Raw genomic sequence first — 22,166 nt, 5'->3', positions numbered from 1 at the left:
AATGCCCTACCAGCTGTGCTATTGCTCCAGCCCCTGTTTTTACTTCTTAAACTGCTATTAATTCAAATTACCAGGATGATGAGATGTAAGCTCATGAAGGCTATTTCCCAAAGGATGTAGGCCACCAACAAGAATCTGTCCTTGGAAAAGCCCTTTACTTCCACGTTTCTATCTGTAACTGGACCAGTGACCAAGGAAGCGCCCTTAGAAAGTTTATCAGCTGCACACCCCACTCATGAGAATACCCCCAGGTATAAACCATCAAGATCTGACACAATGCACTGGGATTAGGATACCCTCGAATTTGGGGTTTTGCAACAACGGCTGTCCCTATGATATCGAGCAGGCCGTCACGATTTTAACTGTGACCCATAGCATCCCTGGCCACAGCCCAGCTTTGGTCATCCCTGACACAGTCTGGCTTTGGCACCAACTCTAGAGAGCAGAAGTAACATTTCCAATAAGGGACTCTGGCCTGAGCAGACTTAAGGAAGTTTCAAAGGCGGCATGGAGTTAGGAAAAGTTTCAGTTCATTGGGTCTAACTTACTTTGTCACTTTCTCTAATGTTCATAAAAATTGTTCATTGAATGCAGCTTCGAGAGCGGCTCTGTGCGAAGTGCCTTGCCCAGGAAACAAATCACAGCGATTTCGCTCCATTAATGGGCCTGACTAAGTCCACACCCCAACTCATTCTGCCCACATAGTTTCAAGAGTCTAAAAACCCTGAGCCAGTCTGGGCTGCCGCCTGGCCCTGTTAGATACTCCCGGCCACACCACCAGCCCCAGAGCCCGAAGCGGGAGCCAGCTGGCTTGACCCACCGGCCCCACAAGCCCCCACCATCCGCCCAGCTCTCCTGCCCCCTGCAAAGCCACGGAGAAGCGTGTGTCTCGTGTGCTCTGAAGGAGAATCCCCCTGCACCCGCCCCCCGGACTGCAGAGTCGCCCCCTTAACAAGAACACCCCAGGCAGCCCACAGCGCATTTCCTTCCTGTACACAGCTAAGTCAGGGGGGCTGAATTGCTCCCCTTGTCAGGGCTGGCCCCCGGGCCCACTGTATCCCACCATTCCTCAGGAGCTGCTCCCCAGAGACCCTGCACCCCCAGAGTCACTGGTTCCCACGTCCCTCGGGAGGGGCTCCCAGGAATCCAACTTCCTACTGCAGAACACGCTTCCTGGGGCTCCTGGCTCGTCATCTGTGTCCTGCTCCACCCCATGAACTCTGACTTCCGGGAGACAGAAGGGCTGAATCCTGAGGGAGGAGAGAGAGGGAGAGAGGGAGAGGGAGAGAAGGAGAGGGAGAGAAGGAGAGAGGGAGAGGCAGATGGAGACAGAGAGGGAGAGGACGAGAGGTTCCAGCCCCAACTCCCCTCCATCTACTTTATTCCATCCCTTCCTATCAGTACCCCTGTGACCTAAGAGACATAGCTTTGCTATGGGCTGAGGCTCAGAGAGGGAAAGTAACTTACTCTCTATTGCACAGCTGGACCATGAACCTTGACTCTACAGTCCAAAGGCTCTAGAGTTGGCCTCTACAAGTTTTCTCTGGAGTGTGTTCAGCACTGAAGGGGGAACAGGAAGCTGGACTCTTGTGACCCATTTGGGGTCCTTGCACTAAACAGGAATCTCAGCTACTGGCATGCAGTACCCTCAAAGGCTAGGTGCCGGGGCACAAATTTGCAGAGTGAGTTTGGGTACTTTTAGGACTCAGTTCTGAACAGTTAATGGATCACACAGTGGAAAACGGTCTTCGTTGTCCTTCCATGCCAATGTCTCTGGTGACGGCAAGACGCGTCTGTCCTACACTCATTCACTGCTGGTGGGAATAGTCCAGGCTTTTTGGAAAAGGATATGGATATTCCTTAGGGGAAAAAAAGCCCAGGAATTGAGCTTCCATACAACCCAGCAATCCCACTCCTTGGAATATGCACCAAGGGCCTCAAAGCATAATGATGCAGAAAAGACACTTGCACTCCTGTGTTCACTGCAACAATATCCAACATTGTTCACAATATTCAACAATTCAACTATTCACAATAGCCAAAATCCAGAAGCAACCCAAGTGCCCCAGAACAGATGACTGGATGCAGAAACGTGGTACATAAACACAATGGAATACTACTTAGCCATAAGAAAAGATAAAAAGAGAAAAAAAAAACATAGAACATATATACAATGGAATACTCCGTGGCCCTAAGTACAGATGGAATATGCTGCTTCGCGGATGGACTTGGAGAGTATCCTGCTGAGTGAAGTTAGAGGAAGAGGGACAGACACAGAATGATCTCCCGTGTGTGGGTATAAGAAACACAGTAGGGGAACAACAAATAGGAACGAAGAGGAGGAGAGCTGGTTTCCAGCCAGAAGCTTTCTACTGATTGGGGCGGGGGGAGACGAGGCCAGGGAAGGGAAGAATAGGACATTGGTGGAGGGAAGTGTCCGCTCTGGAGAACGGAATGCTGAAAGGAGGAATAAACTACCTGCCACAGAGGGAGGCAGGTTGGGACAACGGAGGGAAACCGGGTCACTGGTGGAGGAAAATGGACACTGGTGGAGGAACTGGTATTGGAATGGTGTATGCCTCAAACTCACTCATGAATGGCTCTCCAGCTTTGTCATTCACAGTGATTCCGTATAAAAAGGAAGAATCTTTTCTTGCTATGAGTAGGAATTTGTCACAGTGCTAGTAGTCACCGACTTCCCTTCTGAAAAAAATCCTCCAAATGAATGAGAACATAGTAAGTTTGTTCTTCGTTGCAATTATTTTAATACATACTTTTTATTTATAGCAGAAGAATTCAACAGTCTATTTCCTCAAATCATAAGATGTCTTTCCAAAAATATACTTGAGTGAGGGCCAGGGATGAGACTGGTGACTAAGCACAGGCCTGTATGTGGGAGTCCCTGAGTGCTCCAGCCCAGACGCCAAAAAAGTGTGTTTCTCTGCGTGAATATATAAAAATTTATTGTAGGTAAATCCAGGTGATGCTGCAGCAGATGAACAGATGTAAAAATGGATGCATATTGAAGTTGGAGAAATGTGTGATTGAACTCATCCCCCATCTAAGGAATGACTACATTTTACATGACAATATAAAGTAGCAATTTCCTTTGGAAATAAAAATATTTGTCATGCCAATTCTAGAAACTTCAGGAAGACCTGGAAGCCGGGTGCCATCCCAAAGATCAAAGTCAGGAACAGAAGGTCAGCAGAGCCCCGGGGTGCGTCTCACTGTCCCCTAGCCAGGTCCCCAGATTCCTCTGGGACAGAAGAAAGAATCAATGGCAAAAACGCCCCCGACACAGGAAACTGAAAGATACCAGTTAGTCTCGTTATCACTAATTAGAACAGGAAAGAAGGCTGGAAAAACTAAAAAGAAAACGCTCATCCTAAAAAGTGGGAAGGTTTTGTCTGTCATGTAAACACGGTGGGCTGGAGTGATAGCACAGCGGTTGGGCGTTAGCCTTTTACGCAGCCGACCCGAGTTCGATTCCTCCGCCTCTCTCGGAGAGCCCTGCAAGCTACCAAGAGTATGGAACCCGCATGGCAGAGCCTGGCAAGCTACCCGTGCGTATTGGATATGCCAAAAACAGTAACAATAAGTCTCTCAATGAAAGACGTTACTGGTGCCCGCTCGAACAAATCGATGAGCAACGGGATGACAGTGATGTAAACATGGCAGCCGCTCTGCCCTGGGTAGATCAGAGCTGAGGAAGTTCAGCTATAAAATGTGGTTTCATTCGTTTTCTGCTCCCGGTGTTATCAGCCAACACCGTCTCAGGGAGAAGGGGTGTAGTTCCAAGAAAGCTACACGACTTGCAATTTCTTCTGATTGCTCCACCATTTCCCAACAAGCAGGAGCTTCCAGAAAATTCAGTCATCTTTATTTTTTCCTTTTTCCCAAGGACCTATTATACCTAAGTAATCTTCCATAGGAGAAGATAATTAAACTTTTTTTTTGCTTTTTTTTTTTTTTTGGATCACACCTGGAGATGCACAGGGGTCACTCCTGGCTCTGCACTCAGGAATTACCCCTGGTGGTGCTCAGGAGACCATATGGGATGCTGGGAATCAAACCCAGTTTAGCCGCATGCAAGGCAAACACCCTACCCGCTGTGCTATTGCTCCAGCCCCAGGAGAAGATAGTTAGAAATAAATGTTCCAGAAAAAAAAGCATGTTTGAAGGGGAGAAAGAAAGGTACACAGTAGCCAAAAAGAAAAGGGTTTCTATTCTTGGGAGTCGTCACTGCTGGGGAAACTTGTCGTATCAACATTCCCACCTCCGCTTAGCCAGCCCAGCTGAAACAGGAACACCTCTCACTCCATCTCCACTGTGTGAGGAGAATCCCAGAGGGCAAAGTGCCTCATGCAAGTGATGTGTGTGTGTGTGTGTGCATGTATGTGAGAGAGAGAGAGAGAGAGAGAGAGAGAGAAGAAAGAAAGAAAGAAAGAGAGAGAGAGAGAGAGAAAGAAAGAAAGAAAGAAAGAAAGAAAGAAAGAAAGAAAGAAAGAAAGAAAGAAAGAAAGAAAGAAAGAAAGAAAGAAAGAAAGAAAGAAAGAGAGAGAGAGAGAGAGAGAGAGAGAGAGAATATTCCCTTCTCAAGCTAAAAAATAAAGGCCTGGCGTGAGATTCAGCTTCTGACACTGGCCACTGGGTTGAGAGGACACTGCAACTGATCTCGGTGCTCGCTTGCCCTGTAGGGACTCTGGGGTGAAGGCCTGGAACACTTCTTGCCGGAGCAGTCCTGCGTCGCTGTGTGTTTTGCTCTAACGAATGGCGTAAGCCAGACATCAACTTGGCAATGACATCATTGGTATAACTGACTGCCCCTCCCTCCCCCTTTCCATCAGGCACCAGGAAACGTACACACCAATGAGCCGCTGGGTCCCAGTCCCAGCTGGGGTTGGGTTTTCTTTCACACCCGTGTACCAGCTGTACCTGTGCACTTTTGCCTTGGTTGCGTCCGGACACGCGTGGCTTTGAGAATCTGGCTGTATTGTTTCTCTGTGCGCCTCCTTCAAGTTCTGTTTTGAAACCTGAACTGCCAATGAACACAGTTGTGCCCGAGAGCTGTTAGCCCGACGAATACTTCACTTCCAGGTGCCATCCTGACTCTTGTTTTTATCTTCCTTTTATAGTCAGGCAGAGAGTCGCCGGTCCCCGCAGGTACAGAGGAGAATGTAAGTTGTGCATGCTATGACAGAATCATTCCACCTTCATCTCTGGCTTGTCAGACCTCTGGGCATTTCATCTTGGGGTCCCATGTTTCTTGCATGTGCCAAGTGCTATTCATCTGCTGTAGACTCTTTCACCCTGGCAAAGGCTTAGGGGTCACGGGGAACTAACATCGGGTGAATATTCGTAACGCCTGCTGATTCCAAGAGAAGTTATATGCAAACTCAGAGCACACGTTTGTGAGATGTGTCGCTGTCTCAGGGCTGAAAGAGTCTACTAGACATCGGAATACCTTCTTGCTTCCTTAAGGGACAATGAGGCTGTTCCCTCTGTTTCATTCTGCCTTGATTGCTCCTGCCTCTTGGTTTCCATAGCAACCTAGAGCTCTTTGGACTGTGAGCGGTACCCAAACCAGGTAGCCCAGGGGCAAGGGAACATCTTGCTGTAGTAGATGCTGACACGGCTGGTGTTGGGCGGGAGAATCAGCTCTGTGGGTCTCTCCTCTGAGCCGTAGCGCCCTTCTTTTGGCATGAATCTTCCAAGGTGACGGGCAAAAATCTGCCAATTGGTGCACTTATGTCTGAAGGCAATGGGTCTATCTGAGATGCTAACAAAAATGTGAATTCCCAGACTGTCTGCCTGGTAGAATAAACACCTGGGCGTGGGAGCTTTTGATTCTGCACCAAAAAAAAATGCAGTCTGGGCAGAATTTTCTAAGGGGGGAAAGCTAATGTGTGATTCCTTGGTATGGAAACTAGAAACTGGGGCTTATCATTTTGCCAAAGCGGAATGTGTTTGACTCCATCTCTGTGTCTCTGATCTACTTGCCATAAGTAGGGCTTTTCATTTTCATTTGATTGCTGGAGTTGAGCAGTTGCTAAAAATCCAAAGAGCTTCCAGAAATGATTTTTTTTCTGTGATATGGAATGAAAATCAGAATAATGGTTATAATTCTTGTTAGGAAGATCTTCGAGATCTGTTATGTTGTGGATTTCCCGTTCCCTCCTTTCTCTCCGGCTTCCCTCCTTCCTGCCTTCCCTCCTCCCACCTTCCTTCCCCTCCTTTCTTTCCAACCCATCTTCCTCCCATCTTCCCTCCCTTCCTTCCCCTTTTTTCCTTCTTCCCATTGTTACCTCCTTCTTTCTTTCCTTTCTTTCTTTTCCTTGTTAATTTGTTCTTCTCTCTCCAAAAATTAATAGCTCAGAAAAGCTCATAATTCCAGAAAATTCTCTTGAATGACTGATTTTCTGGAGAACATTGAAGTCTCTAGTTCAGCAGCACGCAGGGAGGGACGGATTTGTTTCCTCCCCCTGAATGGTACATTTGAAGCTGCTTGTTAAGCCCCACGCATGTTAGCTTTAAAGTTTTTGGGGAACCAAAGAATGGAAATGCTCATCTGAAGCACCTGGCCTCTCCCATCTCACGTGCCAAACTGCAGTGCTGCTCTCTACGTGGGAAATGCTGAGGAATTCATTTTCTAATGTGAAATTTGAACCAAAACATGTAAACGTGAATCAAAGTGAATTTTTATTTTTTTCTCCTCACACCCAGTGATGCTCAGGGATTATTCCTGACTCTGCACTCAGGAATTATTCCTGGCGGTACCTGGGAATCCATATAGGATGCTGGGGGGTTGACTCGGGTCGACCATGTGCAAGGCAAATGCCCTATCTGCTGTGCTATCGCTCCGACCCCCAGAGTGAATTCTTGAGGCTGAAAGATAACACAAAAGCTGGAAAAATTATGAGAAAACAAAAACAAAAGCTGGAAAATTTATGATAAAAAAAAAGGCAAAGTACTTACTCAAGAAAACCAATGTGGCAAAAAGTTCTCTGAATTGCTTTCCTGCCAAAGATTTCTACGTTCCCATTTCAGTATTTCTACCTTAACTACTTTTAGTGTTTGCTTCTTTGTTTTGGGGTCACACCCAGCAGTGCTCAGGGATTATTCCTGCTTCTGTGCTCAGGGATCACCCATGGTGGAGCTCTGGGGACCATATGGGTGCTAGGGACTGAACCTGGGTTTACTACATACAAGACAAGTACCCTATCCACTGGACTATCTCTCCAAGCCTTTAAGTAAGTACCTTACATTGGAAGTGCTGGGCCTGTAGTGACCCACCACCCTCAGGCTATGCCACATCCTAAACTCAAGTTTACTCATCTATTAAAACGCCAAAATAATATTATTTACGCACTGGGGTCTTTGAGGTTCTGAGGAGCGACAGACAGGTGTGATGTGAGACATAGAAAAAACTTGGGACTTCTGAAATGTGCCAGCCACCGCCATTGGATCAATTCTGGCCCCCCAACTCCATTTTGTATGAGCCATGAGCTAAGAAGGGCTGTGAGTACTTTGATTGGAAAACCATCCCCCAAAAGAGTGTGTTATACCATGTGGAAATGACTCGAACCCAGACACCAGCAGCATGAGAAACGTCGTATTAGAATGCGACCCTGCGTGTTCCTTTAGGAACTCCGTGTCCTGGGCCTCCGCAGCGGAGCCGCCTGGCTGCCCCCCGGCCAGGCCAGTGCAGGACAGGCCCACCTCCCCCCAGACTTGCTCAGAGGTGGCGGCTGTCACACTAGGCGCGAGCAGTTGGTGACTATTTCCTGCTGAAAATGTGCGTCTCTCGGCTGGCTCTGAGAAAGTGTGCGTCTAACCAAGAGGGTCATTTCTTCCTCCCAAATAAGAGAGCAGGACCATGTGCTCCTTCTAACCCCGAAAAACCGGAAAGTAGGTGTGCCTCCCTGTCCTACAAGGGCATTTTTAACACGCACCGTATGGCCTCAAAAGGATTCTGTTTGCTTTGTGAAGTTTCTCTAGAAAGTCTCCAAGCCAGTCCGGAAGCCCCTGCAAGGCCCCTCTGTGTTTCTGAAGCACCGAAGAGAATGGTTTCAGCCTTCCTCCGTGTTCGCTAGGAAGAACAATCAGCCTGCCACAGGCCACAGATCAGTGTTTCTCCTCTGAGCTCCAGGAGTCATGGGGGCCTGTCCTTCCGAACCACCAACATCGCAGGGTCCCTCCACTGTGACCCTCAAGTCATGGGTGCATAGAATCCACGTGCGAATCAATTGGGAAAGCGTCTCTTCTTCCCCCCAGTTGAGGAAACGGGCTGTTTCTCTGCTTTAGGAAGCCATCTCTCGGTTGCAAGCTGAAAGCAAGCCCAGCTCCACCTGCACGTAAACGGAAATGGACTTGATGGGTTCTCAGCCCTCGAAAGGAGACTTGGATTCAGATAAAGCTGCATCCTCCCCAGGATCCTTCTGGCCTGGCCACCTGGCCCAGGTTCCAACATCACAACGCCCAGCCCAGAGGCCAGGAGGGGTCCCAACAGTAGCGCCTGCCCTTGATTCTCTTTCGTTGACTCACCTGGAGTTGCCATGAGCTCTGTTGGGTCAGCTTGTCACAGGGGTGAGAGCAGGCGTCACTGAGCGCCCAGGGTCAGTGACTTTCATAGCACAGATTGGGTTTTCTCACACGTGCATGCCCTGCCTGTTATGTTTAGCACTACGTGGGCTGTCTCCATGTCTGCACTTGTGAATCAATACCTTCGACACAGAAGTGCTAATGTGGCCACAGAGGGAAACAGCGCCCCCAGGTGAACCGTGCAAGCTCTCAGGGGTTCCTTCAGTCCCGCTCCATGGCTCGTGGACCCCTTTTTCCTGACCATCACTGGAGATGGGTGTGGCTGTCATTCTCCACAGGAAGGAGAGTGAATTAACCCGGAAATGAAACATGCGGCCACATCCTCCTGCCCCTGAGCACTGGGGCCCAGGAGCTAAACCAGGTTGACTGGCTTGAACCCTGCTCAGCACCTTCGTCCTGGATTATGGAGCAGCGCTGGTAAGGCAGGATTGGCTCCCCCAGCCAGCAAAACGAGAGGGGCTATGAGAAGAAGGGAAAATAGTTGCTGGGTAGAAGAATGAAATCCCCTCCAAGTCTTGGTAGCTGAAGATTCGTATCCCGTATCCAAGCAGGAAGGATAGCAGAAAGATTCGAAAAGAAAAACTTCTTGTTTTGTTTTGGAGGCCACAGGTGGTGGTAGTCGGGGATGACTCCTGAGTCTGGCATATAGGACAGACGCAGTGGCAGGGATTGAATCTGATTTGGCTATAGGCAAGGCAAGCACCTTCCCCGCTGTACCTAAGTAAAAACGTCAATATCCATGTTGGGGGTGGTTAAACCATATTACTGTAAATCAATCTCTGAAACCTATGGAAACAGGATTTCAGGAGTGGGCCAGACACAGTACAGGAGGCGAAGGTACAAACCTTCTGCTAAGAGGTGCCTCGTAAAGCCATTAGCCACCTGTGTGTGACACTGTGCAATATCCCCCGTGGAAATGAAGCAAATGGGACTTTAATTCTGAACTACAGCACAAGCCTGGTGTTCATTATGTCCATTGTCCCCAACATTGAAATGTGCCTTCACAGACCTGAGTCCTCAGTAAGGAAATGCGTTTTTTATTTCCAAAGCCGGGGCCTGGAAGGAAAGTGGAAAATGGTCCAAATCCAAATCAAACGCTTATGTTTGTCTATGCAGATCAGCTCCCTGCTCAGCCCGGATACTTTTACATTTCCACACTGGATGTCGGTGGATTTTCCTTGGCTGCCAAGAGACCACTTCTTGACCTGACATCAAAGTGTACTCGAGAGCCTTTAGAAGCGCCCCCTCCTTGTTTGGCTACCGCCTGAGTTGCGTTTTTGGAAGGATGGAAACGCTGGCCTCAGATTTATGAGTTGACACCTCTTGGCGTTAGGAAAGGCCCGGCTTGAGAACCACTGGCCGTCAAATGAAATTGATTTATAAAGTCATTGCCATATAATCTGGGCGTTTCATTGTGTGAGTAATTGCTCCTTAAGGCCTTCATGCCCACAGAAGAACTGGTTGCTTCCAAGTCAGACTCACGGTGAACTCAGAGCGTGGGGTCATTACCTAGCTGACAGCTGTTTCCTATTCTCCCAACCTTTCCCTGGCTCTTAGGCAAGCTTAGGGGCTCTCGCTCTCCACCATCCTCCAAATCACCGAGAGCATTTTGTTGTGATTGATATTGATCTAAACCAGTAATCCCATTCTCTTCACCAGTAATTAGCCTTAATTAGCCTAAAGGTATGGCCACTTCTGGTAATTAAATGTACCCTGAAGTAGGGGAACCACAACACAAATCTCTGGCTATGATCTCCCTTCTAAGGACATTGGGTTAAAGACGTGATGAATGGAACAGTGGCAGCTACTTTATACCCATGAGCTAGCGATGAAAAAGGATGAACATTAGGCATCCCAAGGAGAGCAGAGCCAAAGGAGAGCAAGAACCCAAATTCCTAGGTCATTTTAGAACCACTGAATCGACCTGTGTTTTCAAACTTCTTATTCATTATAGGGAGTCAAGAATCCATCAGATATTCAGTTTCTGTCAGACAGCCCCATGCTCGTTAAAACTTACGTAGGGAGTAACTTTGACCCATCAATCATTCAGATTCTTTGTGCAGCATAGCATGGTCATAAGATCGCCTGTCCTAGTCACGTTTGCTGGGGTAAAGTATTAAAAATTCTTTGCACAGCACTGAGCATAGTAAGAGGTAGCTATTAATATCATCTCTAAATAATAAATTTGTGCTGGTGGATGATTTTCCATGATTCATGTCCATAAAGTAGCAAGCTCTCATGTGGTAACAACCATTAAGATGGATTGAAGTGCTTACTAAGTATTGGCGCTTCCTCACTAATATGCATTGTCTGATTTGTTTACTTATTTATTATTATTATTATTGGGCTGGAGCGATAGCACAGCATCAAAACGTTTACCTTGCATGCGCCAACCAGGGTTCGATTCCTCCGCCCCTCTTGGAGAGCCTGGCAAGCTACCGAGAGTATCTCTCCCGTACAGCAGAGCCTGGCAAGCTACCTGTGGAGTATTCCGTATGCCAAAAACAGTAACAAGTCTCAAAATGGAGATGTTACTGGTGCCCATTCGAGCAAATCGATGAGCAACGGGATGACAGTGACAGTGATTATTATTATTATTTTGGCTTTTGGGGTCACACATGGTGATGCGCAGGGGTTCCTCCTGGCTCTGCAATCCTGGCGGTGCTCGGGGGACCCTTTGGGATGCTGGGAATCAAACCCAGGTGAGTCACGTGCAAGGCAAACGCCCTCCCTGCTGTGCTATTGCTCCAGCCCCGACATTGTCTGGTTTCATGTCAAACAAAATGACTTTTGGAAGCGCAATTTACCCCCATGGAGAAAACAGAACACAAAGGTTTTGAGAAGTTGAGAAATGGCAAGAAGCAGCGACTAGACCCAGGGAGGCGGGCACAAGAATATGCCAGTCTGCCCCCGTGGCAGGCTGACCCCATGCCAGGCCGTTGGTGGGGGAGGCTTGTATTTCAGAAACGCTCTTGAATGAAATGGACCGTGGTGTGCAAATCCACGTCCGCGTTTGCCTGCCAAGCCCCATCTCTTGCTCTGTTCCAGTCTCTGCGTGAAATGCGCCTGAGTCCCAGACTGACGTGAAAACAGAGCTGACGAAGCCTCTTCTGCAAATGGCCTGGGAGACCTCTCAGGACACGGCCAGCTTGACCCGCCCGCGCTCTCCATGCTTCCCACGAGAGCGAAGAGACGAGTCTTTCTTTCTTCACGCAGACTGACTTGCAAACCCACGGCACCGCTGGTAAAGGAAAGGAAGATGGTTTCTCACCAGCAGGCTGTGCCTCATCCCTTCTCCAGCAGCAAAAGCAAGACAGAGGAGGGCGCTGGGGACCAGGCACAGGCAAAGACGAAGACAACGCTGCCACCGGCCCCGGGGTTCTTTTCTGTGAGGTTGGAGGTGGTGAAAGAAAAGGCCAGAAGCAAGGACATTGGCTTGGCAGGTCCTATGTGATCTCTGACGCATGCTTTTCATGTTAAAGCACTGTCGCACTGTCGTCCCGTTGCTCATCGATTTGCTCGAGTGGGCACCAGTCACGTCTCCATTGTGAGACTTGTTGTTGCTGTTTTTGGCATAATGAATACGCCACAGGGAGCTTGCCAGGCTCTGCCGTGCGGGCGGGATACTCTTGGTAACTTGCTGGGCTCTCCGAGAGGGGCGGAGGAATCAAACCCAGATTGGCCGCATGCAAGACAAACACCCTACCCACTGTGCTATCCCTCCAGTCCTGTTAAAAAAAAAAAAAATCTCCCATGCTCTCAGCAGTCACATCCATGCTTAGCTCCAGGGTTACACCCGCGCCAGCAGAGGGAGGTTGGGTTGTCGTCTACCATCGCTGCTTGAAACAAGGAAACTCTAGAACTCGCTCAAGGCCATGAACTCCAGGCTGTGACAGAGACCCCTGCAAAGGCAGGAATCGCCCTGCTTGTACCTGAGGCCCCATGCAGATGGAGCATGCTACGTGTGGAGCGGAATTGGCCATCTCAGAGCGGTGGATCGGACCTTCCTTCTCAGCCCCCTCCGCCCGTGGCTGACCCTCTATTCTGCACCTTCCGCCTCTTCCCACCCCTTCTCCCAGTTATCCCAGAAGCCCATCCGTTGGGGGGCCTTGGCCACTGCTCTCTAGCTTCATTCGTGTTTCTTCTGAACGTGTGAACATCAATTCCGTCACGGTCTACCCACTCATCTGGGTGGAAGTGGGAGATGTATTCATGAGAAGTCCAGCCTGATGGATGCAGTGTATTCCCTCGAAAGGTTCTACCCCTCTCCTCGGCCAAAAGGACAGTGTCAGGGCCAGAGAGATAGGACAGCGGGTACGGTATCTGCCTGGCATGCAGCCAACCTGGGTTCCATCCCCGGCATCCCCTACTGTCTCCTAAGCTCCTCGGGAGTGATCCCTGAGCACAAAGCCAGGAGTAAGCCCTGAGCACCGCCAGGCGTAGCCTCCAAACAAAGCAAAGATACTTCCATAGTCACAGGGAACTGAACTGGGCATGGGAAATGTCAAAATCACCATCTCTGGGGGCAGATTCTTGGGGAAACGACCCCTCCTGAGTTGACCCAAGCCCGACACAAGCGACCTTAAGAGCCCACCAAAAATAGTGTGGACCTCATGAAGTGAGACACTCGTGGTCTGAGGAAGTCCCAGGGAGGGAGCTTCCGTCCAAGCTTTTGTGTTTTATGGGGGGGATCAAGAATTTGGCCACTTGGGAGTCAGTCTATTGGATGATTCATTGGAAATGGGTGTCACCTCACTTCCCGGTCCTACTTCATGCTCAAGCTGGGCCGCCGCTTGATCCAACAGGTTTTGGGGGGTCTGTTGCTGTTGTTTTCACTGTCTCATTACCGGGTAAAATAATCCAGGTGGTGTGTGAATCACCAGTAGAGGCGCAGGCGAGCGAGGAGGTGGAGTCTGACTTGCACACAGTGGATCTTGGCGGAGGAGCAGAGCCCGCCCCCGAGCCCACGGAGGTCAAACTAAGACGTGAAGAGAGAAAACCCTCCAGAACGTCCCTGAGGGCGTTTTTCAGGCAAATGGTAAGCTGGGGGCCTCGGGGGTGTGATGAGCCCCGAGCTTCACTCGAACCTACCCAGGGGCTCAGGGACACTGAGGCTGGGAGGGACAATGAGATCAGGGGTGTTTGACTCGGTACCCACCAGGATTCTTCTTGTCTTCTTCGAGGTGAGGAGGAGGTAACTTACAGGGAGGTGCCATCCAGAAGAAGGGGTCCCCTCTCTCCGCCCCTGAGAATAAAGGAGAGGGGTCCCAGCAGGGCTGAGGCTTCATTGTCAGGGGGCTCCCTGGGAGAGGAAGGGGGGTCGGGAGGGAAAGCCCGTCTGTGGCTCTGATCTGGTACAGGGGGGGAAGAGGTCTGTTCATGAGACTGGTGCTAACCCCCGCTGCTCTCTCTCTTTCCTGGGTCCTCAGTTTGAGGTCACTCTAGCTCCAGGCTAGAAAGGAATGCTCCCACTCTTCTGGGTGCTTGTACCATCTCCTCTTATGTCTGGTGAACACTGTCACTCTTCTTCTTATGGAAATGATCTTCTTCTTCTGGAAATTCCCTTGGAAAAGACATGGACTCACATTACAACATAAGATACTTTGAAAGGATTAAGTAAGAAATCATTTATAGGGGCTGAGGGATAGCACAGTGGGGAGGGCGTTTGCCTTGCATGTGGCCAACCTGGGTTAGATTCCCGGTATCCTGGGGCTGGAGCGATAGCACAGCGGGTAGGGCGTTTGCCTTGCACGCGGCCAACCCTGGTTCGAATCCCAGCATCCCATATGGTCCCCTGAGCACCGCCAGGGGAGATTCCTGAGTGCAGAGCCAGGAGTGACCCCTGTGCATCGCCGGGTGTGACCCAAAAAGCAAAAAAAAAAAAAAAGATTCCCGGCATCCCATATGGTCCCCCAAGCACCGCCAGGAGTAACCCCTAAGCATTGCTGGGTGTGACCCAAAAAGCAAGAAAATGAAAAAGAAGTCATTTATGTATTCGATATGCCAAAAACAGTAACAACAAATCTCACAACGGAGATGTTACTGGTGCCCGCTCGAGCAAATCAATGAGCAACAGGATGACAGTGACAGTGATACAGTGATATATATTGACTTTGAAACAAATTTCTGGGTGTGGAGGGCTTAGGGGCCCACCCTGCAATTGAATGCAGGATTAAATACCGGTCAACTGCCTACAAGGCAGGCAAGTACCTTAACCCCTATACTATTTCTTGAGCCTGGAAAAATTCTGAGGCTGCCATGTAAATGATACAAATGTAAACAAAGCTAATTCATATATAATTCCAATGAGGAAATGACAACATAATTTTCTGTTTGGGAGGGGGATAAAAGGGGTCACAGGTGGTGGTGCTCAGGGCTTATCCCCAGCTCTGTGCTCAGGGGTCACTCTGGGGCAACCCAGATTTGGTTCCAGGGGTCAAACCTGAGTCGGCTGCATGCGGGTAAAGCATGTAGCCACTGTACGACCTCTCCCGCCCTGACAACATGACCTTCTAACAGCGAGTCTGCAGAACTCCGTTGGTGATTTTGTCCCCCCTCCTAGTTGTTAGAACAGGAAGAATATGGACAGACATCTTCATCATCGATGAAGAATCTTGGGTATTAAATACCTGAACCATCAGGAACTTTAATAGAATCCCACAAAAATCCAAATTGGAAGACAAAAAGCAAAAAGCCAAGTGAAAGGTCACTGGTTTTACTTCTCGGTAATGGAAAGCAAACTTTAATTCTCTTGTGCCTTCAGCAGTTTAATCCTTTGAAAAAGCAACTCTAATTTCACTGCCACAACTTGTTAAGAAATGCTTTCTAGTACCCCAAACGTGACAAGACAAGACTTCCCGGTGGGAGCGAGGCATATTGGAAACAAGTCTGCTAGACGCTGTTGGTGGCGGTCATTCTCCCCTCCCGTTGGGTTTGACAGAAGATGGAAGGAGTAAGGAGGGGGTGCCCTGGGCAGCTGGACACCCCCACTCTGAACTCCTGGTCATTTATTCTGCCGTGTGGTACTGAAAGTGGAGGGTCCAGATATAAATTTTTTTTTTCAGATATAATTTTTTTAACTAAACGTTACTCAATGTCAGGAAAGAACAGAACATTAAGTCTATTTCAGGAAACCCATCTGAATCATAAATGGATCCCCCAGATGCTCATTATAATCATTGAGAGTGACCTCTTTCCTTGCTTCTAAGTGGAGTTGAGATACACTGTCCACCCAACCTCGGGGGGTGGGGGGAAACCCAAAACCTTTCTCTGGCAAACAGCCATTATGAATCTACTTTACTTAAGGAATTTCTAAACCACCTTCTATGTCCATTCAAAATAAATCCATCGTGGGGCTGGAGTGATAGCACAGCAGGTAGGGCATTTGCCTTGCAGGCAGTCAACCTGGGTTCGATTCCCAGCATCCCATATGGTCCTCCAAGCACCGCCAGGAGTAATTCCTGAGTGCAGAGCCAGGAGTAACCCCTGAGCATCGTCAGGTGTGACCCAAAAAGCAAAAAAAAAAAAGAAAAAGAAAAAAGAAAATCATCTTCCAGAGCTATTTATTCTTATTTGGGTATATTCTCTATCATTAAAACTGGGAAGTTACTGTTTTTTTGGGGAACAAGATGGAAACAAAAGAATCCTTTGGCATTGGTTCGCTCTGGGATAAAGAGAGTACATTTTTCACAGATCATGTCTGTTATTATTACTCACTGCTCATTAGGAAGGTTAGTCCTAGGGCTAAAGAGGTAGTGCAGTGGGTAGGAAGCTTGCCTTGCAGAAGGTTGACCTGGGTTCGATCTCTTGCTTCCCTTATGGTTCCCCGAGCACCACCAGGAGTGATTCCTGAGTGCAGAGCCAGGAGGAACCTCTGAATATTGCAGAGTGTGGTCCAAAAACAAAACAAAAAAGAAGGGTGATTCCTGGAACTCGAATGTTTAAGATCCATGCACCCACGATTCTGGGGATTTCACCTAAAATCCCAGACTTCCTCTTCACTCTTTTATCCCTTTGAAAAAATCTCATTAGAGTATCACCCATTTGAGTTATTCAAATATACAAAATTCACCAAAGGCATGGCTGTATCATTTATCACCATCCCCCACCTCCCTGTGGCCAGCTCACTCATTTGTTACTGGCCTTATACTTAGGGGCATTCAAGTTTGCAGCCTCTAATGTAGAGCCCCCTGATTCTTTAGGACTTCTTTGTTTTTGGTTTTTGGTTTTTGGGGTTTTTTGAATTTTTTTTTAAATTTTTTAAAATTTTATTGAATCACCGTGAGATAGTTACAAGCTTTCATGTTTAGGTTACAATCTCACAATGATCAAACACCCATCCCTCCACCAGTGCACATTCCCCACCACCAAGATCCCGGGTATACCCCCCCCTTTCCTACCCTCCCCCTGCCTTTAAGAAAGACAATATTCCCCATACTCTCTCTCTACTTTTGGGCATTATGGCTTGCAACACAGACACTGAGAGGTCATCATGTTTGGTCCATTATCTACTTTCGGCATGCATCTCCCATCCCAACTGGTTCCTCCAGCCATCATTTTCTTAGTGATCCATTTTCTTAGTGATCCCTTCTCTATTCCATTTGCCTTCTCCCCTCCACTCATGAAGCAGTCTTCCAGCTGTAGGGCAATCCCCCTGGCCCTTGTATCTACTGTCCTTGGGTGTCAGCCTCATGTGATGTTATTTTATACTCCACAAATGAGTGCAGTCCTTCTATGTCTGTCCCTGTCTTTCTGACTCATTTCACTTAGCATGATACTCTCCTAATGTAGTATTCCATTGTGTAGATGGACCAAAGTTTCTTTAACCAGTCGTCTGTTTTAGGGCACTCAGGTTGTTTCCATATTTTGGCTATTGTGAACAGTGCTGCAATGAACATATAGGTACAGATGTCATTTCTACTGTGCTTTTTTGCACCCTTGGGATATATTCCCAGAAGTGGTATTGCGAGGTCATATGGAAGCTCAACTTCTAGTTTTTGAAGTACTATCCATATTGTTTTCCAGAAAGGCTGGACCAGTCGGCATTCCCACCTACAGTGAAGGAGCGTCCCTTTTTCCCCCCACATCCACGCCAGCACTGGTTGCTTTTGTTCTTTTGAATGTGTGCCAGTCTCTGTGGTGTGAGATGATATCTCATTGTTGTTTTGATTTGCATCTCCCTGATGACTAGCGATGTGGAGCATTTTTTCATGTGCCTTTTGGCCATTTGTATTTCTTTTTTTTTTTTTTTTTTTGCTTTTTTGGGTCACACCTGACGATGCACAGGGGTCACTCCTGGCTCTGCACTCAGGAATTACCCCTGGCAGTGCTCAGGGGACCATGTGGGATGCTGGGAATCGAACACAGGTCAGCCGAGTGCAAGGCAAATGCCCTACCCACTGTGCTATCTCTCCAGTCCCTGTATTTCTTTTTTGAGGAAACTTCTGTTCATTTCTTCTCCCCATTTTTTGATGGGGTTGGAGATTTTTTTCTTATACAATTCTTATAGTGTTTTGTATATTCTTAATATTAATCCCTTATCAGATGGGTATTGGGTAAATATTCTTTCCCATTCTGTGGGCTCTTTCTGTATTTTGGTCACTGTTTCTTTTGAATGCAGAAGCTTCTTAATTATAGATATAGTCCCATTTGTTTATGCTTGCTTCCATTTGCATGGTCAGTGCTGTTTCATCCTTAAAGATGCTTTTAGCTTCAATGTCATGGAGAGTTCTGCCTACATTTTCTTCTATAAGTCTTATAGATTCATGTCTGATATTGAGGTCTTTAATCCACTTTGATCTAACTTTTGTGCCTGGCATTAGACAGAGGTCAGAGTTCATTGTTTTGCAGGTAGCTATCCAGTTTTCCCAGCACCACTTGTTGAAGAGGCTTTCCTTGTTCCACTTTGCATTTCTTGCTCCTTTGTCAAAGATTAAGTGGCCATATACTTGGGGATCTGTGACAGGATATTCAACTCTGTTCCATTGGTCCGCAGGTCTGTTTTTATCCCAATACCATGCTGTCTTTAGAACTTCTTTGAATCACACTGTAGACTTATCACCCTTTAATGAACCACTGCATTGACGAACATGTGGCTTCTTTCTCTCTTTTGCCTCTCATTAATTGACTGTTCCACAAATGATGGTGCATCCGCTAGACGCTGGACACAGGGATACGGTAATGAACCCCCACAGGGGTAGCCCATGATGCACTCATGGAGAATGAAGCCTCAGGAAGAAAATAAGTTTTGAACTCTGCCCTGAACCCTACTATCACACACCCACACCTCAGAGGCTCTCCGAACCCCGTGATTTACAAAGTTACCCTCCGTTGAGTTTTAGGCATATAATATCTCAACACCAATCCCACCACCAGAGTCAGCGTCCCTTCACCAAGATCCAGTATTCCCTCCCCACCCCCAGCCCCGCCCCGCCCCCACCCCCACCTGTCCCCTTGACAGGCAGGTTACAAGCGGTTGCAGATGAGTCTCCTGTTTTCAGGGGTGTTGAGTCTGTGTTTGGGGTCTATGGCTAAACCACTCTCCCGTATCACCCATGTAAGCCCTGGTGGTTGCTCACCCATTACTTCTTGTTCTTTTTCTCCCGTCCCCACCCTGCTTGATTTCTTTTCTTCTCTGTCCTTCTCCTCCCCAAACACCGGGGTCCAGGGTGCTCTAGGCAACCCTCTTTTACATTTCCCCGGCCGGTATTCTATAGACCTCAGCTAAGTGAGACCACCCTGTATTCATCTTCCCCCTGTTGCCATGCTCTCCCCCTTCTACTCCGAGTGTAAGTGGACAGAAGTCAGCCTCAACCGTTTATTTGGAAAATGAAACACCTTTTATGGCTCCCAAATGCATTTAATGTTTTTAGAATTATGCATGAGGGTAAATTCCCTTGAGACTTGAAAACGGAGATAGCATTTGGCCAGTGTTTGTGTGTGTGTGTGTGTGTGTGTGTGTGTGTGTGTGTGTGTAGGAGGCGGGTGGGGGAGGTTATTGTTTAAGGAAAATAAATGAATATGTCAAACTGAGTTTAGACCTTGCTAGCAAAAGGTGATTTTCTTTAAATAATTGATTTAATGAAGAGAAAACGCAAATGTAAAGGCAATTTTAAATTGTGCGTTCAATGTTTTCATTAGCATTTCAGCAATTTTGCTTTTTGGGTCACACCCGGTGATGCACAGGAGTTCCTCCCGACTCTGCACTCAGGAATTACCCCTGGCGGTGCTCAGGGGACCATATGGGATGCTGGGAATCAAACCTGGGTTGGCCGTGTGCAAGGCAAACGCCCTACCTGCTGTGCTATCGCTCCAGCCCCAACATCTCAGCAATTCTGTCCTTTAGTTTTTGACTTTAAATTTATGTGGTGGGGGCAGGGGCTGTCCATACCCAGGGCTGACTCCTGGCTTCCTCAGGTCTTACCCAGGCAGTGCTCAGGGGACCCAAATGGGTGCCAGGGATTAAACCATGCATCCAAGTCCAACATCTTACCCTTCTGCTATCTCTCCAGCCCTATTTTAAATATCTATTTCAGGGGCTGGAGCGATAGCACAGCGGGTAGGGCGTTTGCCTTGCACACGGTCGACCCGGGTTCGATTCCCAGCACCCCATATGGTCCCCTGAGCACCGCCAGGAGTGATTCCTGAGTGCAGAGCCAGGAGTAACCCCTGTGCATCGCCGGGTGTGACCCAAAAAGAAAAAAAATATCTATTTCAGATCACATTTATTACTATCCCATGACAAAGAAACTCTTGGCAGAGTATTTTTTAAAAAAATAAGTGTGTGGACCAATTCATGTCCCCCTGGAAAAGCTTGAAGTCTTATCGTCTTTACTACCCATGTTTTAACGCATTAAATAATCGCTGAAAGAATTTTCGCCTCTTTCTATAGTAACGCTGCTATTTTTGACAGCTGGAAAAAATAAGCTTTTGTGGTTTGGATCGTTTAAGGCAAAACCCAACACGAATCACTCCCATTCGTCTCGGAGCGAGGGCTCAGCAAAGCGATAAGAGGGAGTGAAAGGCAGCAGAGAGGGGGACCCAGAGAGGATTCAGGGGGCAGAGAACATGCTCTATCCTCAGGAGTCATTCTCTATCCTCAGCACCCCAGTCTCCCGAGAGCCCCAAAAACTTAAAAGAAAGGAAGACAGAATGGAAGTGGGTGGACAGACCTCAGATGAGTTTCATAAGACCCTTAATGCAAACTTGGCATCCAGGAACTTTCACATAATCCTGCTTTTTTTTTCTTTTTGGGTCACACCCAGCGATGCACAGGGGCCACTCCTGTCTCTGCACTCAGGAATTACTCCTGGTGGTGCTCGGGGGACCCTATGGGATGCAGGGAATCGAACTCGGGTCGGCCGAGTGCAAGGCAAACGCCCTCCCAGCTGTGCTATCGCTCTAGCCCCACATAATACTGCTTTTTAATTTATTATTTTTTTTCTCTGTTCATTTTGGGCCCTCGCCTGGCGATACTCAAGGGTTATTCCTGGCTCTGCACTCGGGAATCACTCCTGACGGGCTTGGGGGGTGGCCCCAGGGGGTGCCGGGAATCAAACCCTGGTCGGCCCCATGCAAGGCAAGTGCCTCCCAGCTGTACTATTGCCGTGGCCCCCACTGCTTTACATAGTTCAAAATGAACTATGGAGAAACGTTGGAGAAAATTTGAGACCCTCTTTGTGAGGAGGTGGATCTTCCTGCCAACCCAGGACCCGTGTCAGGCCTCTCTCCCAGATCCCAGACTGGCAAAGACAGGGAGAGAGAAAACGCAAAGTGAGCCCCGACGGGCAGGATACCTAACACGTTCCAGACGAAAACAACGGCAGAAAAATCAAAACCTCCCTGGCCTGGGGGTGAGGCAGGATGGGGCGAGGCTGGTTCCTCGCTCACTCAGGGTGTGATGAGCCTGGTTCCCTTGGCTCCCTGGGTCCTGCCCGTCACCAGAGGCAGACACATGAGGACCTTCACTACTTCCAAAACTCCAGAAACCCTGGGCAGGGATTCTTACAACAGCCGGAATTCTGGAGGCCAGAGAGGAACTCCTCAGGTCTTCGAGCGAGACCAGAACTGGTTGTCGGGAGAGATAATCTCCAAGAGGGCATCCATTTTTTTTTTCTCCATCTTCTCAAGCAAGACTGGTCCTTATAAAAAAAAATAAGGCAGAAGGCCCCAAAGAAGAAAACAAACAAACAAAAAGACCACTTGGAGTGATAGCACAGAGGGAGGGCGTTTGCCTTGCACGCGGCCAACCCGGGTTCGATTCCTCTGTCTCTCTCAGAGCCAGAGAGAGCCTGGCAAGCTCCCCGTGGCGTATTCGATATGCCAAAAACAGTAACAACAAGTCTCACAATGGAGACGTTACTGGTGCCCGCTCAAGCAAATCGATGAGCAACAGGATGACAGTGATACAGTGATACAGGGCGGGGGGGGCGGAGCCATAGCACAGTGGGGAGGGCGTTTGCCTTGCACACAGCCGTCCTGGGTTCGATTCCCAGAATCCCATATGGTTCCCCAAGCACCGCCAGGAGTAATTCCTGAGTGCAGAGCCAGGAGTAACCCATGTG

The 22,166-nt window shown here is 48.3% G+C and overlaps 1 protein-coding gene across 1 annotated transcript in view; it reads left to right on the top strand.

Annotated features, from left to right (window-relative positions):
* The window catches only part of BCAS1 (brain enriched myelin associated protein 1), a 98,530-nt gene that overhangs the window by 60,953 nt on the left and 15,411 nt on the right, over positions 1–22,166 (top strand). The window contains exons 8-9 of the mRNA XM_055140408.1: positions 5,139–5,180; positions 13,469–13,642. Of these exons, the coding sequence (XP_054996383.1) occupies positions 5,139–5,180; positions 13,469–13,642 (216 nt within the window). The remainder of the gene's footprint in view (positions 1–5,138; positions 5,181–13,468; positions 13,643–22,166) is intronic.

Source organism: Sorex araneus, chromosome 5 (assembly GCF_027595985.1).
Source record: "Sorex araneus isolate mSorAra2 chromosome 5, mSorAra2.pri, whole genome shotgun sequence".
Taxonomy (NCBI): Eukaryota; Metazoa; Chordata; class Mammalia; order Eulipotyphla; family Soricidae; genus Sorex; species Sorex araneus.
This window is presented reverse-complemented; position numbering and strand designations above follow the sequence as displayed.